General features: G+C 31.5%; 2 protein-coding genes across 2 annotated transcripts; both read right to left on the minus strand.

The window, feature by feature from the left end:
- Positions 1–53: 53 nt before the first annotated feature.
- LOC108331660 (protein FIP1) lies at positions 54–7,716 on the minus strand. Its single transcript, XM_052876303.1, has 14 exons — positions 7,550–7,716; positions 7,363–7,454; positions 7,143–7,247; positions 5,377–5,426; positions 5,128–5,194; positions 4,840–4,912; positions 4,149–4,204; positions 2,541–2,637; positions 2,213–2,294; positions 2,028–2,090; positions 831–890; positions 560–652; positions 412–474; positions 54–330 (listed from the first exon to the last, which is right to left on the minus strand). The coding sequence occupies exons 1-14, from the start codon at positions 7,603–7,605 to the stop codon at positions 217–219; spliced, it is 1,071 nt and encodes a 356-aa protein (XP_052732263.1). The 5' UTR covers positions 7,606–7,716; the 3' UTR covers positions 54–216.
- A 1,075-nt stretch (positions 7,717–8,791) lies between these two features.
- Positions 8,792–13,269, minus strand: LOC108330571 (pro-cathepsin H). Its single transcript, XM_017565059.2, has 7 exons — positions 12,863–13,269; positions 10,873–10,988; positions 10,395–10,468; positions 10,028–10,292; positions 9,652–9,783; positions 9,238–9,373; positions 8,792–9,070 (listed from the first exon to the last, which is right to left on the minus strand). Exons 1-7 carry the CDS (start codon positions 13,158–13,160, stop codon positions 9,033–9,035), a joined length of 1,059 nt encoding a protein of 352 aa, XP_017420548.1. The 5' UTR covers positions 13,161–13,269; the 3' UTR covers positions 8,792–9,032.
- Positions 13,270–16,514: the final 3,245 nt, after the last annotated feature.

Below are 16,514 nucleotides of genomic sequence, written 5' to 3' on the forward strand. Positions count from 1 at the left end.
TCAGAATAATTTCTGTCGCTTTGTTTGGTTTTCTATTGACCTTCAAGGCATGTGTAAGTTAGAGCACAATGGCGCACAATATAACGCAATCAAATTACATCACTATCAAATTACAAAAAGCCCTATTTGGAACTACTTTATGTACATGGAATCCCTCTACAATAGTGTGACGACTACGTACTCATTTAAACTGAGAAGAAGGTTAAATGCTAATCATTAAGCTCCAGGTTCGGTGGCTTCTGCTGATGTGTATGATTGACTTCTTAGCGTTGAAAGTTTCCTTTGTAATTCAAGAGTTGACATCCGCTCAGCCTCCAGTGCCCGCTCAAGCTTTAATTGTCATAATAAAACGGTCTTAGCTGAAAAGGCATTTTTTAGACAGTTCGTATTTATTGCAATTGTGAATAATACCTTGGCAGCTCGGGTGCTCCATTCCCCTAAAATAGCTCGTAGTCTTTCGTTCTCTTCAACATACTATTATAACAAGAATTGTAGCGTAAGCACCTTGTAGTCAAAGCACATAACATCCCTTTAATATTAGTAAAACCATCTAAGATACCTGATTGTTCGTCGTGCGAAAATGTTGGATCTCTGATTCCCTTTCAGCAATCAAGGACCGGGCAAGCCTCAACTCAGATTGCACTTGGTTCATCTGAAATTTTTTTAACAGTCATTTAAGTGGAGTTCAATGATATCTGATGACTGCCTAAACTTGGGGACACTAACCATCAACATTTGCCGAAAGGATAAAATGACTAATCATTATACGAGGCATTACAGAAATATTCATTCGGTAGCTGTAGTTATCTGCACTGACAGACAGGAATTACCTCAGCAGAAAGTGTCCGTAATTCTTGATCACGTACTGCCAGAAGATGGGCAAGGTCAACCTGCAAGATAATCAATTTATCACCAAGAAAAGAAGAATGAAGGTAGCAAATAATATTTATTGATAACAATATCCAAGGGTAAAACTTTTTACTAGACAAGCTAGTTCATGAGTTTCGCAAGGCTAAGCTATATTTTGCTTTACAATTATGTTAAAAGTTATTTGCTTAAAATTCAAGCCTAGCTCATGGTAATTTAGCCTAACATCAAATGGAACAGAATTCAAGCTAGTTTCATGAGACCAGCCTTAGTATAGGCTTCAACTCCACTATAATCATTGCAACTAGATTCCCAAGAAAATGAAGGAGCCATTAGGCCCAGAGTTAATTGAAAGAAGATTAACTACGTCCGTCAATTATAGATATCCTACCAAAGATATTACTAGACAAGAGTAAGATCAAAATTCGACCGAGGTACAATAATATTATCAACAGAATAGGTATTACTCACAGCCTCAGATCATTGACTCAAGAATTCTAATTAGTTAAAAATTAAATTAGAAACCCACAGGTAACGAAGCACAAATATTAAAAGCAAAAACTACCTAGGATAATTGTCGATGTACCAGAAAGGAATTAAATAGTAAGTACCATTAAACCTATAATAGCAAAAACCTGTAGCAAGGTATAGATTTTCTGATGAGAATCCTGGGCTATTTAACCGCAACTTCCTTATATTACAAATCGTATTAGCAACATCGTTCTGATTTCTAACAACGCCAACTGGGTAGAAATCCTCAAGACGTGATTCACGTTGGAACACCAGTACAATTCCTTTTCAAGTCAAAAGAAATGCAGTTGGGATGGTTGTGAGGGGAAACACAAAAAACTGTTTTATAGCAGGGAGGATTCTGAATGCTACTCGAATAAAGTACAGAATTAAATAGGTATTGACAGGATACTACTGGTTTACATCTCAATAAGAATTCAGATTGAACTTCAACTGTACGCAATCAGCAAAGATATTTCCTATTGCATAACTTGCTAATCTCTGATTATAAAAAATACTATATTGAATATTATACCAACACACAACCACGACACATGTCCGTTGTAACTTGAAACTGACAAAATATGAGAATTTATGAATTAAAAATTATGATAACAACGAGGAAGGTTTTCTTATCTGTTAATTATTACCTGTGGTGTGCTCCGATCATCGGTTCCTTCATATTTGCTTAGACACTCTTGTAAACGAAGAATCTGCAAGACCAAATGTTGATGAACTAATTAAATGAAATCATCGGTTGAATGTCTACACTGAAAGTATCATTCAGAGGCTTATATAACCAAATAGTAAAAGAATGCTTCAATTCTTTGTATACCTCCTCGCTCAAAAAATGAAGATTTTCACGCTGATATTGCAGCAAAGCCATTTGCTGATCAGAGAGCCTACCATCATGGTACCTATTGCATCAAGATATCATCTTTAACAATCAAGAACCCACAATTTAATTTAGGTTTACAGACACGATTTTGAATGTGTTATTGGCATGGTGTGATCTTATAAATGACAAACATAAATCACGCATTCAGAAATACTATTTTGCTGAACAGTTTATTTATGATTTTTACTTTTGGGTTTGAAAATCAAACATAGATATTATGCCACGAAGTAAATCATAAAAGAAACTAAAATACAAAAATGTTTGCCTTAGACCCTCAAGAGAACTCGATGGTTGTAGTGGCGAATACAAGGACTTCAGAACATCAGGGTGTGAGTTTAATGAATTGTACTGGTGTATGTAACCTGTTTTAAGCAAAAATATAGTTAGATAAAACTAGTAATGTTTCTACTACATACAAAGAGATTATTATTATAGTTCACAAGTGGAATGCAATAAATTGTTTTCAGTTTTTTTAATCCAATGGAGGGCAGTCTGCCCAAGGCACAAGACATCCCTACAATTCCTTCTAAACAAATTTCTTAAGAATGTTTTAAATTTTGTATATAATAGTATATATCAAAATACAAAAAAAAAAAAGAAATATTCATTTGGACTCAAATATAAGGAAAAATAATGAATTCCAAAGTAATCAAAGTCATTTATATAATTTAATTTCACTGATATCTATTAAAAGATGACTTCCATTTTGTAAAATACCTCGTTGAAAATTGATATCATGAATAAAAAGGAATGATATCATTAAATAAGGTGAAATTAGTTAGACTTTGCTCATACTTAAATCCACTACACATGACAACTATTTGCTTATATTTGAGTTATCTACCAATACATTTTCCCAGGTTTTTATCCAAAGAAGGGTTGTAGCACCTGAAGGTTCAAGATATCCCTCTAAACGTAATTAAATTTGTTTATATTTTGTTGCGATATTTTAGTATTGGTTTCACGAAACTAGCTTTTATAAGCTATTTTCTAACGGTAAGCTAGCTAATAAGTTCCGCGCTGATAAGCTAACTTAATCCATTAGAAGTGTTTGGTAAAATAGTTGTAAATGTAAAATGACATAAAAGAACACAAGAATATAAGTTTTATTATAAAAATAAAATGTGTTTTCCAGACAAAAATATTACTATGTATTTAGAATTATAGATTTTTTAAAAAAATAAATTCTTATCTGACTTATTAGTGCTTCTATTTATCTTTTAAAAAATGTATATGCTTTTTTTTACAAGTAATTTTATTTAAAGCAGTTGATCTAATGAACACCAATCAAATTTATTTTTTATTTAGTTTAAATTTTTTTTATTTCCCAATCTAAACTACTGTTAAATAAGTTTCCTTTTACAAATTTCATTATAAGTAATTTTCACAGAACATCATGAAATAAAACATCAGTTACTTCAATTTATAAGTTAAATCCTTTTTAATTTGAACTACGTAAAAAAATTTAAAAGTTACCCAACAAATACTAAAAATAGTGCAATAATTAAAAAAAAATCAATATCTTTTCAATTATAATAGTCCTATATTAACCCAAACTAATAAAGAAAATAACGGGTAAAAAAAATCAAACATACCAAGGAAATGTGTTGAAATATAAATGATAATAATGAAGGGAAATTAAATAAACTACAAGCTAGCTGAAGTAGCTTGTAGCTTATAATCTAGAAGCTCCTAAAATGAACTAATTTGAGGTACCACAGACTTTTTGTGTTAGTCAAACTAGCTTATTAGCTGGTATCTAGCTTATTGGCATTACCAAACACACTCTTAGTCCCATCAATATAAACAAATCATAAAATGAAATTTGTAGCTTCATTTCCCCCCTCCTTCCCATAAAACTACATAAACTTACCAATGTAAAGACTCATAAAGCATCCGGCACATACTGCTTCAACTACCATAATAATCCTGCAGAATTTTAAGTCAACCAAAATGAGACAATAAATCTTAGTAGAGTACAACAGCGAGCAACTAATTTCCAGCAATCGCAAGAGAAAAATGGCAGAGTGAAGAAATATGACATGGAACAAGAGCTTGATGGTGAATAATTTATCATTAGGTAAAAACCAAACCTTCAAAGATATAAGCGTAATAATGTATGAGGCCATGCCAGAAGTTCAACTGTGAACTCATCTAAACAAATGGAAGGAGACAGGGAGACAAATACATGCTATATGCTGTGATGTGTCCAACAGTCAAACTGCCAACCAAACACTGTCTCATACTAAGCATATATATACTCCAGCTTGAAAATTTACAAGTTAAAATATATTGAACCTCACTATCTAATCTACTAGATAAATCACTCTTAAAACGGTACGGTTTTAAGTTTAGCATACTCATTTGACCAAAGATGACAAAAAAGCCTCAATGTCAATTCCATGTACTTGGCACCTATTATTGATGACAAGATTCAGATTAAGGATGTAGTTCTTCATGTTTAAAAGTTGCATACTCTTGCAATATTAATTTTTTTAATTCAATTTAATCTAGCCTTAAAAAAATATCTAAAATGAAAAAGTACAACCAAATGGAGAATATACCTCAATATTACAGAGATACACAGGAAACCAGTGTAAGGTTTCCAGACTATAACAAGTAGCATTGCAGCGGTTCCTGACATAAAATTGAATAGTTGACAACACTATCATTATGCAACTCAAACAATATAAACCATCCACAATGTTAAAAATATCAAGACATTCACGTGCATCCACCAAACAATTTATGTTTTGGGCTTGAGTCGGTTCTTGACGTCATGACACATTCATCAATTGACATCATATGTTAAGTATAATCCGAAAGAAAAGTTTAAACATTGAAATACATACCATAGGCTGTAATGTAAAAGGGTATGCGCACAAGAAATTTCAACTTCTGGCTGAAACTATAGTAGCCCTGAAAAATCATGTTGGTGATGAAAGAAAATACATTCAAACATTAAACAACATGAAACAACCAAAACTTTCATAGATCTTTGCAGCAAATTCTGTAGTGGTAATTATATGGTCTTATAGGTCTAATGTCATCGCAAAACTTTCAGAAACTATTGTGACAACGAAATTCATTAAAAGAATTACCTGCAAGCGTATCTTCTGCACTTGATAAACCAGGTATTGTTGAAAGATTCCTGAAACGGAAAAAATATGACCATTAAATATAATAAAACTGTATACAGAGAATATTGAGTAAAAGTTGAAGAAGCTTGTACGTTATAATGCTTAGTAAAATTAAACTAATGTTTATTAGCTAAAAGCAATATTGTTAACTTTATACATTAGTATCTATGAGCATAATAAAAATATAAAGTCCAAAGCTTTTGTCTCCAGTTGAGTTTAGATTCTATTACATCAACAAACCTCAAGTTGGTTATATTAAAATTTATCTTTAACTAGTAACGGTGTGTTAACACAAAAAATGTTCAGTATTCTATAGGGATCTGGTTTGGACTCTTAAAAATCAATGCAGCTAACAGCGGTTGATTGGGATTAACACTTTTTTCCTTTGGTTGGATGGGGTGTTTCAGATTGTATATTCACACTTGCTTCCTCTTTCCCATATCATCTTGTCATAAAGTAGTCATCAAATTCATGAGGTACCACTATTTATTTGTATAAATTATTGTTGCAAATCTCACATTAACTAAAGATATAACCAAATTATAATATATAATGGATGCAAACGTCACCTTATAAATTGGTTTTCTAGGATTGAATTATGTCTAAATCAACTATTGAAATGGTATCATGTTACTTGCTATCAAACCACACAAATATCTAGTCTCAGGTTGAAGATGTCCAGTATTAGGTGTGACAGAATCTATTGAGACTCCACATCGACTAAAGGTATAGCTAAATTATATTATATAAATAGGTGCAAACGTATTCTTAGAATTCAGTTTTGTAAGATTGAGTTAGACATAAATCCACTCTAAGAGGTATCCACCCTCATGTCCAAAATCTTGAACAAGATGGCAGTGGAGAAAATTAATTGTGAAGCCAAATAATTGTCCTTATCAGTAACTTCTCTCTCAAAATCCATACTGTGATATGTTTTATATTCACCAATATATTTCAAAACCATAAATACAATTTTACACCATATAAAATCAATCAATAGAAAAGTTATTAGGTCAACAAACCTCACGATGGCTACATTGAAAATCAGCTTTAACTAGTACAATATAATGCATAACAAATCAGTATTCTACAGGGATCTTATTTGGGCTCCTAAAACATGAATGTACTCAAAGTGAAGCATGCAACAAACAGTGGATGAATCTCAGGCTTAACTTCTTCTATCATTGAGGGTGGAGGTGATTGCTTCAGATTGAACATTCTCATTTATTTCCTCTTTCCCAGTAAATCTTGTTAAAAATTAATGTCAAATTCATAGCCACCGCTCTTTATTTTGAAAGGTTATTGATTCTCATGTTCAAATCTTTGACAAAATGGCTATAATGAAAATTACTAGTGAAGTAATAAGTGTTTTCTCCTTATCACTAGCTTGTCTATCAAAAACATCCATACTGTTTTATGTTTGATTTTCACCGTAATACAATTGTACACCATATATAAAATCAATCGATCGAAAAAAGTGAATTACAACTACGCTCTAGCTAGTAGTAGCCATATCAACATAACAAGGAAATTGTGGCATTCTTCTGGAGATCTCAGTGGAGACAAAGCAGCAACACTGAGTGCAACGAGTAAAGAAAGACCGTTTAAACAAGCAGAGAGAACTTAAGACCCAGAGCAAAAGGCATTCATTCAGCAACTCGTTCATAAAATGCGATAGCTTATCCAGAGATAATAACCAAGAAACCCTAATTGAGATAGTTCCAAACCTGTCAACAGCAAGAGAAGAACATCACAACTACAAAGCACGGGAGAGATGAGTCCTTGCACGGGAAGAAATATCCACTGAGCTCCAATGGCGAAAGCAGCATAACCTGCCTAAAATGGAACCAACCAATAAAAAAGCAATTCACACCACAATCAATGCCAAAATTGAATTCAATCAAAATCTCCACAACATGTTGCGAAACGAGCCATTAGGAATTGAACTTGCCAATATTATGCAATAGAAGACGCTGCCGATAACCCTGGCAGGCTTGCGGTGAGCAAAAAGGGGAGCCTCGTGCAGAATATCGAGAAAGCTACGAAAACGAAATCGAAGTATGTTTGTTATGCATCGCGGAACTACGTAACAGAAAATGAAGAGTGATCGGAGTATTGTGCGGGAGTGACTCACAGAGCGTTGTCCTCCGGCGAAGCGGCTGGTGGAGAAGCGTTTCTGTCGGTCGCCATGACAGAGGAGAAGAGAAGAGAGGGTTCGATTCCAGGGTTCAGTAACGGAGGTTCTCCGATCCCCTGCTCGCCAAAACAAACTCTAACGTTCTCGTGCTTACCTAATACAACTTTTTTAAAAATAAATAAATAAATTATTAATTATGTTTGTTTCACTGCTTTATTTTCTTACTTGCTTAAATATATAATTATGTTCCTTTTGTCTAGAGTTTTTCCAGTACATTAAGTAAAAATAATAATTTCATTTGTGATATTTTTAACGTTATTATTGCTAGGACAGATTTTCTCACATGATAATTTTTTGCATTATTAGAATTAAGTGGAGTCTATCAAGTTATGAGATCAACCACATAATATTTTCACGTGATATTTATAAGTTTAAATAGTTATATGATATAAACAAAAATAATACTATAGAACGTTTCCAATGATATATTTTTTAATCTATTAGAAACCTGTTTGGTTAGGAAATGATCAAAAATACCTTCTTAAGCTTCTTTTAATTAACTTTAAAATGTGTATTGTACTTATCATGCCTAATAGTTTTATAGTTCTTTTCATTTTTTCTATGACATCTTTTAAAGATAAAAGTGTAATTATACAGATTCTAAAATGGACAATATATCTCATGAGAGTAAATTGACAATTATTTAACAAACTTAAAATTGAAGAGTCGTTTTAACACAAACATGTTCCTACCATTAACGCCTAAGATAATTTAAATTATCATTCCACCTGAGACATCTTTTTCCTAAGAATATTACTCGACTAACTTTAATTTAAATCAAGACATGTACATATGAGATATCTAATAGAAAAAGATCAAATATTATACCAATATAATTTTTCCTTACATTTTCATTCTTCCTAGAACTAAGTTTATACGATTTAAAGTAGGATATCACATGAGAAATTAAATGAACCAAAACCAACTCGGGATAAACTTGACGAGGATCTTAATTGAGTGTTTATTCTTGTTTATTATTTATGTCAAACCATGTCTTTTTCGAAATTAATGAGTAGAGATTTTCTTATAATAATGTTAGTGATGATTTCTCAAGCTCTTAATAAGAAAATAGGCTGTTGATATTAGCAAACGATCAAAAGTTTGGTAAGTGTTTATATTACATACATATTTTTCATTCCTCTCTTTTTATTTTGCCATTAAAAACAGCTTTTGCAGCAATTTTTATGATAACTAACAATTTATGATCATTATCAAGTATGTGATACACACGATCCAGTGCATGATATTCTTAAGCATTTACAACAACTTCTAGCTTATTTTATATCGTGCCAACACAACTAGCAGTAATTTTCTTTATACAATGGCACGTATCTTTAATCATTAATACGGGCATCAGATGCTCTAAACTTTGACGCATGGCAAGCGAGGTGGTAGACTAGGGACCATTTTGTTATGCAATTTAGGCCACAATTGGATAAGAAGCACAAGTTGCAACACCTGAAAATGAACAATTAACAAAATCAGTTCATCATTACAAACCCAGATTTTCAATTGTTCACTTGTTTTAAATTACAATTGATTGAGGTCATTTTAAGTTTGGTTTTCGTTGGGGCATGGTCTGTAGGGGTTTTCTTATTTAGAACTGAGCTTTAATGGATACTCACCGCACATGTTCTTCCCCAATTCCATCTTGAAGTAGCCATTGTCACCCCAAGATTCTCCCCATGAGTTTTTAATGAGCCAATATGGGACACCATTTTCAACTCCATACCCAACAGCAAGAACAGCATGGTTCACATCCTGCCAAGCAAATTCGGATTTTGGCATCATTTTAATTACTAAAATGGGCGTGCAAGATACAAGGTAACGAAGAGAACAACTTGGAACAAATCAAAACAATAACTAACATTTGAGATGCTACTAGTACATGGTAAGTTACGAAAAACAACATACCATATATTGGATAGAAATTGTCAAAAAGCCTAAACTTGTAGCAAACAATGTTTTGAAGATTTTAGTAGACATTTTTTTTTCTTTTCTTGACTATCTAAAGCCTGGTAATCATTTGTAGGACTCACCAGGGGAGTGGTACCGCAAGTGTCACTGGTGTAAACTCCTTTCTCATAGAATCGGAACCCATTAACAACCTCAAAGGCCACACTAACTGGTCGAACAAATGCAACTGCATGTTTTAATTCATCCTCAGCACCCTGTAGTCAAAGCATAGGATAAAATAAATTAAAAAAATTAATGTAAACACCATCTAGGCGTGAGACCATGATAGATTTGATTCCGCACTGCAAGAAATTAATGCATTAGTAACAAAAATTGCATTTTCAACACTAATACTGATGTCAATTTTTTTGAAATAAATAAAAAGTTGTTTTTGTCACTGGTGTTAAGCCATGGACATAGGAATCAAAAAAATTGAAGCAAAATCAGAGAAGTGAGTACCAAGGTGATGTTGACAGAATCAAGGACTCGAATCCCAACATTTTCAGCTGAAAATTTGCAGACACCGTCTTTTCCCGTGTAAGGATATGCTTCCTCTGTGTCAAGCCCACCATTGTATTTAATGTACTCAAAGGCTTGTGATGGCAACCCACCATTACAGCCAAAGTTGTTGAAATGACCAGCACAATCCACTAGTTGCTGCTCAGAAAGAGAGATACTCTTTCCATGCGCTTGTGCATAGGCTGCTTCTAAAGCCCCGGTTGTGCTGCATTATGCAGATATCATGGTTAGAATCATCACAAATTAAAAGCTGTACCTTACTCGTTGTTCATTCCAAAGAGTGTTTCAGGGTCCCAAAGTAACCTACCTGAATGTCCAGCATGATCCGCAGCTGCCTTGGTCTTTAACTGCGCTCACTATATTTTCTTGCCTCCAGTCTTTCTGAACACATGACCAATGAAATAAAAATCTGAGTAATGATGCTACACAGTATCGTTTAAACATTATGGCAAAAGGTATTGAATAAAAAAGACACAACTTTATATCTCAAAAACAAATGTTCAAGAATTAATTTTTTTTTTCATTAGTGAATATAGGATGAAAAAAAAAACAATACATCAAATTAGTTTTTCAAGTCACGAACATCAGTCAATTTATTCTTAATATGTTGTTTTCGAATGATTGTGCTTTTAGTTTCCAACATTATCATTATTAACTGCCACACGTACCTCTTTAGTCAAACATTTATGTGATGTGTTAAAAAGGGATTGACAGTGAACACGAGAGGTGTTGCCAAACTTATGTTGTATGGAACAGTACAGTTAAGTAGAATTTTGAAAACGTACCACTGGAGGAAGAACAGCATCGGTAAGCTTGTGGTTGCCTTTAAGAGTGGCAGAGCAATTTTGAGCAGCACCTAGTCTGTGTGTTTGGAATTCCTCCCAAGTCCAATCAGCAAAATCTGATTCATAAGACAAATAAATAACGTCAAAGCATGTTTCGAACCAAACATGCTATTTATTTCATTTTAAACACAATTTGAAATTCAGAAAGCATAAACAGTTAAACATGTCAAAGAAAAGACAAATTATAAAATATGACATAATTATAATGCAATATATAAAACTGAAATAAACAGAAGATTCAAATTAAAAAAAATTAAACCAATTTAAAATATTTATATAATTATAGTGATATACACCAGGTATAAATAAAAATAAAAAAAAACAATAGCAAAATACCATTAAAATGTGATGAATCACAGAAGTATCTATATTCTTTTTCTGTACTAGAGAATTAAGTGTCTATATTAAATAAATATATAGAAAAAACATATTAAAATTAAAATTAATGTACATTAATATGTAAAATAATAAAAATTATAACAAAAATTAAGTTTTAAATCAGCAGAATAAGATAAGATAATCAAAAAACAGACACCAAGCATTACTATGTTTCCACTAATGTTAAATAAATATGATTTCGTGGCAAAGTGAGTTTAACCTAGCTCTTGGATAATTAGTTCAACCTACTAGTCAACTTGACTTATCAAACTCAACCAATGGCACAAGTACATTGATCTAATTTGGGCCTGTTCCAGAGAGTTTCTTCTTAAGCCCTTTTAGAAAGAAACAGTACGAAAAAAACTAAGCAATACGAATTTTTTTTTATAAATTAAAATTAGCTTATTTCCAAATTAAAAAAATTAGAAAAATTATAGAATTAAGTTTCTACAGTTAATTACTGTATAAACTAATTTGTTGACGAAGTAACCAATCCTAATTTTCCCTTTTTATTTTTCTCTATTAAAAATAACTTATAAAAAATTCGTCTAAAGTGTGATGTACAAAAGTGTCGTCTCGAACTGTTGTAGTTTGTTTCCACAAACTTTTAATTTAGATAGTATTCTTACGTGTTTTGTTGCCAAGTATTTTTGTACTGTAATTTAAAATAAAAAATAAAATTATATTGTTCCCGAATAACCCTTTGGAGATAAAGTCATCCATTATTTTATTTCTAACTTTTAGGATGATTATGCTAAAGATTTCTTAGTAAACGAGTAATATTTCTTCTATTATTACTCCAAAATTATGGATCCACTAGTGAGTCCGACGGATCAATCTACTTGTTCTTCAAAAATAAAATATTTATATTTATTAGTTAATGTTTAAAAATTTATTTTTAATTTATTTTATAAAGTTTATTTTTATACTATTAATAAAAAAATAACATTTAAAATAAACTGTTACAATACAACTCACTATTTTTTTAAAGTTAATTAAGCTTTAAGAAACTTTAACTGCAAATATTTTCAATTAAATCTATACAAAAAATTATCTTATTGAATGCTGTAAACATTTTTCTTTTTCTTTTTTTTTAAGTAATTTGTTGTTTGAGTTTATCATCACTCAAAGTTATTGTTCTTTCTGATTTTACTTACTTTGCTCATCGATTAACTTACTTTTTAATCTTTTTAAAATAGAGTTCGTTAGAGAAACATAAAAGAAGAAAGAGATTAGATGCTTAAAAATGGAAACATAATTTGACAAAAATGAAACAACTTGAATGAAATCAGAAAAAGAAATATTTTGGATGTAGAAAAAAATTATTTAACAGAAACTTGAAAATAATCAAATCCAGATTTCTATAAACTTAATTAATTTAAAAAACAAAACAAAAGTAAGTGATAAGTAAAGCATCAAAAACTTGATAATAACACTGAGTCAGTGAGAAGCATGATTAACTATGGGAATCCGATCAAATCTGATAAAAATCAAACGGCAAAAAGGGTAAAAGCAACAGCAAGCGAAGATTGAGTGAGTGAGTGACACATACGATTAACGGAGAGAGTGTAGGGCAAACGTTTCTTGTTGTGGGCGCGGATGAACCTGAGGTTTCGCGAGAATATATCGTACCTCCGCTTCATCTCTTCCTCGTTCTGGTAACTCTTCCCGAACCTCCCAACGAACCGAGCAAACGACACCGCGCTCCGGCACTGACCTATCACCTGAATCACCTGCCCCTCCACGTCCGACACCATCCGAATCGGATTCGCATCCTCCAACCATGACCCGCTCGCCACGGCGCACAATAGCACCGCCACCGCGCACCACACCACTGAAAACCGCGCCATGTGTTTTACTCTCTTTTCTGTTGATCTCTCCCACTCTTGCGGAATCTTCAATGGAAATACGCTGTATTTGTATTCAACAAATCTGAAGTATCTTGGGACCACGCTAGGACACCTTCTATCTTTGAGTCTGAGATATTTTTAAATTTGAGTGGATTATAGTTTTTTGTCCCTATTTTATCTTAAGAATCATTTTTTATTTCTATAGTATGATCCTTTTTATCTTTTAAATTGGGTTAACCAATGATCTAATATTCTATTTTTTAATTGGTTAAAAACAAAATCATGAACATTATGAAAGTTACGTGAAAAAATAATCATATGGACCAATAATGATGTATGCAAGATGGTTGGGAGGTTTCGAAATTAATGAAATGGATACCTTTTTAGATAAATTAGTATCGGATTAATGATTTTAACTAATTTATAATTTTATATTGAGTTTTATATATTTACATATAGTTAGAGTTTACACATGTAGATGAATATAATAATACAAATTTCATATTGTAATAACATTCAAAATCACATTCCATTATAAAAAATAAAATACGAAAATGTTTGTTATAAAAAAGATAAAAGTATAGTTTTGTCAAAGATGATTTTTAATAAATAGGCATTATTCATGAGTGTATTATTTATTGATTTTTAAAAGGTTGATGATGTGTTCCCTGACGTGGTTTTCGAGATATTATGTTGTCCTCAACATCATTGGTGGACCCAAATAACGTTTTAGTCGTATAAGCAACTCTATAGGCGTAACCAAGCTTTGTCGGGTTATGGAAGATATTCATTGCTTCCATCACCAGATGAAGACAGTGATAAACTGTGGTAACCATCCAAGTTTACCAATGCATAGACTGTGTGAAAAGGGTTCGATTGAAGCATAATAATAATAATTTATGTCCCTTTTGGAACCTTGGTACAATGAATCTAGACAAGAAAATTGATTTTCAAAAGCTAAAATAAGGGTAAAGTCAAGTTCATATCTTCGTAAGTTTTTGTTTTAACCAGTTTCATCCATAAATTTCTTTCAATGACTTTTAAGTTTTAGATTTTCTAAAACTCTCCGTTAGAGAAAGTTATCAGGATCATATAAAAACAAGGACTAATTTCTTTATCATTGATGGTAAGAATCCAGAATATATCACTAATATTAAAAAAAAAGGAAACTTTGTGCATAATAATGGAAATATCTTTTTTTTGAACTTCTATTCTCATTAAAAAATAATTACATCTAAAAACAACTTCACTTAAGCCTATTCGTAATTATTGGTTTAAATATATTTTTAATCTATAATTTCACCAATATGCACTTTTTGGTAAGTTTAATTACAAAACTAATTCTAAATATATAAAAAATGTAATTGGAATATGAACTAGCTACCTAGAATATGTCACGAGTTTTCTTGAACTAGTTTGGTGATATGATTGCATGTGATGGAAGACGTTATTACACGAGACTCTTTTATATTCAAGATAAATCTCTATTTATTAATGATCATTAGTATGTGTTCAGATAATTTATTTGAATTTTATTTATCTATATAAAATATCTTGTGAAGAGTTAAATTTATGAAACTTAGTAAAGATAGAAGTTCGAGTCTAAGTAAGAAAAATTAGTAAAGTTTATACTTTTTTTCTAATATTATGTGATATTGTGGTGTGGATGAATGTTGTGATGATGTTGGTTATTTTTTGTTAAAATTTTGAAAGAATATAGTGTATTCAATAATTTACCATCTAAGAATTTCTCTTAAGTTTTTTTATTTACGGGAGGTTTGAATTGTTGTGAGTATAAATTTTTGAGATATATCAACTAAGTCAATTGATTCTAGATGAGATAAAAATTTAAACTAAATATACTTATTTTGATAATAAGAAATGAGTAAGAACACCCATTATATCAAAGGATTCAACTAATGTATTTGGAAGTTTATGCAATTATATAAAAAGAACTCCACACATATTTTAGAACTCGATGATACCTTCTTGATTTGGTAGTGAGAGAAAAACATAAGTAAAAATCTTTAACACCAAACTAATATATTTATTATTTTTTTATACGTTATTAGACGACACTCGCGAGTCACTGTCCCTTTTGGGTAAGACTGAAAAAATGTTAAAATTTAGATAGAACGCCAAATGATACATTCGTTAGGCAATGCTCGCTGAGGTGTTAAAAAACAAATTATCATATATTTAAAAAACTATTAAATAATAAATTATCATATATTCTTAAATTTATCAACTTTTACAACTACACCTTATAAATATTAAGATATGTACACATCTTAAAATAATACAGATAACAATTCCCAAAAACTAAATAATATTACATGATAACAAAATATTAAAGATTCAGTTAAACTTAAAGCTAGATTTTTATTTGAATTCAACTATAACTGTTTTTATTTTAAAGTTTTTTTTGTTTATCCAAAAATCTTCTCTCGAAATCCCCTCCCACGAACACACCTCACTAAAAAAAATGACAACGTTATAAAAATAAAATAATCATTTGATAACTAATACATATCTATAATGAGATTTCTCATTTAATATACCAACACGATGAGTATTGTTAGTAAACATGGTTGTTGTTGTTGCTGCATTAGTGTATGAGAAGAAAAACCAACAAGGTAGTAGTGACAAACAAAGTAATTGCAAAGAGATAAGGTGAGTAGTGTATTTGATACTTTAAGGTCATGATTTGAGTGTGTTTTTTAGGTGTTAGGTTATGGTGGTCCTAGGGTTTGGTGTTAGCATGGAACTAGGTCATGGGATGTGGGTAATAATTATTGGGCATGTCTTCACTTTGCACTTATACAGCATTCATGCTTCTGGGGAACAGTTATACATTATTGAACAAAATCTATTTGCTTTTCTTCAAGACACTGACCAAAAGCACATGGCATAGTCTTCTACTATAATCATTTTGGAACAACTACAATTTACAAACTTAAGTATCTCATATGGAAATTTAGTAATTTATAATTATTGATTGTCACAAAAAACTGCAAAGGGCATAGAAATGGACATGGCTAAATCTCTGTTCAAGAGCTTGTAATTCGACCATCATTGCCTTCCTCCAACTTTCAAGTTGACTTGCCTCTTTGTAGGAAGTTGGATCAATTGTACCGAAAGACAAAAAGCAATATGATTAGGAGTAAGATAAGTAAGAATCCATAGGATACAGAACAGTAGAAGAAGAAGATATATGAGATGAAACAGTATTACAGTGATAGTCAGCTAGATATGAGGGAGGCTTTCTTACTCTAGTGTACTCGTGCAATAGATTCAGTGGCTGGAAATTGATCAGAAGTCAAAGATGCATCATTTATCAACAAAATTCTCTTC

Source organism: Vigna angularis, chromosome 4 (assembly GCF_016808095.1).
Source record: "Vigna angularis cultivar LongXiaoDou No.4 chromosome 4, ASM1680809v1, whole genome shotgun sequence".
Lineage (NCBI taxonomy): Eukaryota > Viridiplantae > Streptophyta > Magnoliopsida > Fabales > Fabaceae > Vigna > Vigna angularis.

Coding starts and splice junctions, on each gene's coding strand:
- LOC108331660 (XM_052876303.1), bottom strand. CDS start 7,605: ATGGCGACCGACAGAAACGCTTCTCCACCAGCCGCTTCGCCGGAGGAC. Junction 2,295..2,540: donor AGTTCTCTTGAGGGTCTAAG/GCAAACATTTTT, acceptor TTGATGCAATAG/GTACCATGATGGTAGGCTCT. Junction 891..2,027: donor ATGATCGGAGCACACCACAG/GTAATAATTAAC, acceptor ATTATCTTGCAG/GTTGACCTTGCCCATCTTCT.
- LOC108330571 (XM_017565059.2), bottom strand. CDS start 13,160: ATGGCGCGGTTTTCAGTGGTGTGGTGCGCGGTGGCGGTGCTATTGTGC. Junction 10,989..12,862: donor CTACACTCTCTCCGTTAATC/GTATGTGTCACT, acceptor CTTATGAATCAG/ATTTTGCTGATTGGACTTGG. Junction 9,374..9,651: donor CTTGCGGTACCACTCCCCTG/GTGAGTCCTACA, acceptor TTTGCTTGGCAG/GATGTGAACCATGCTGTTCT.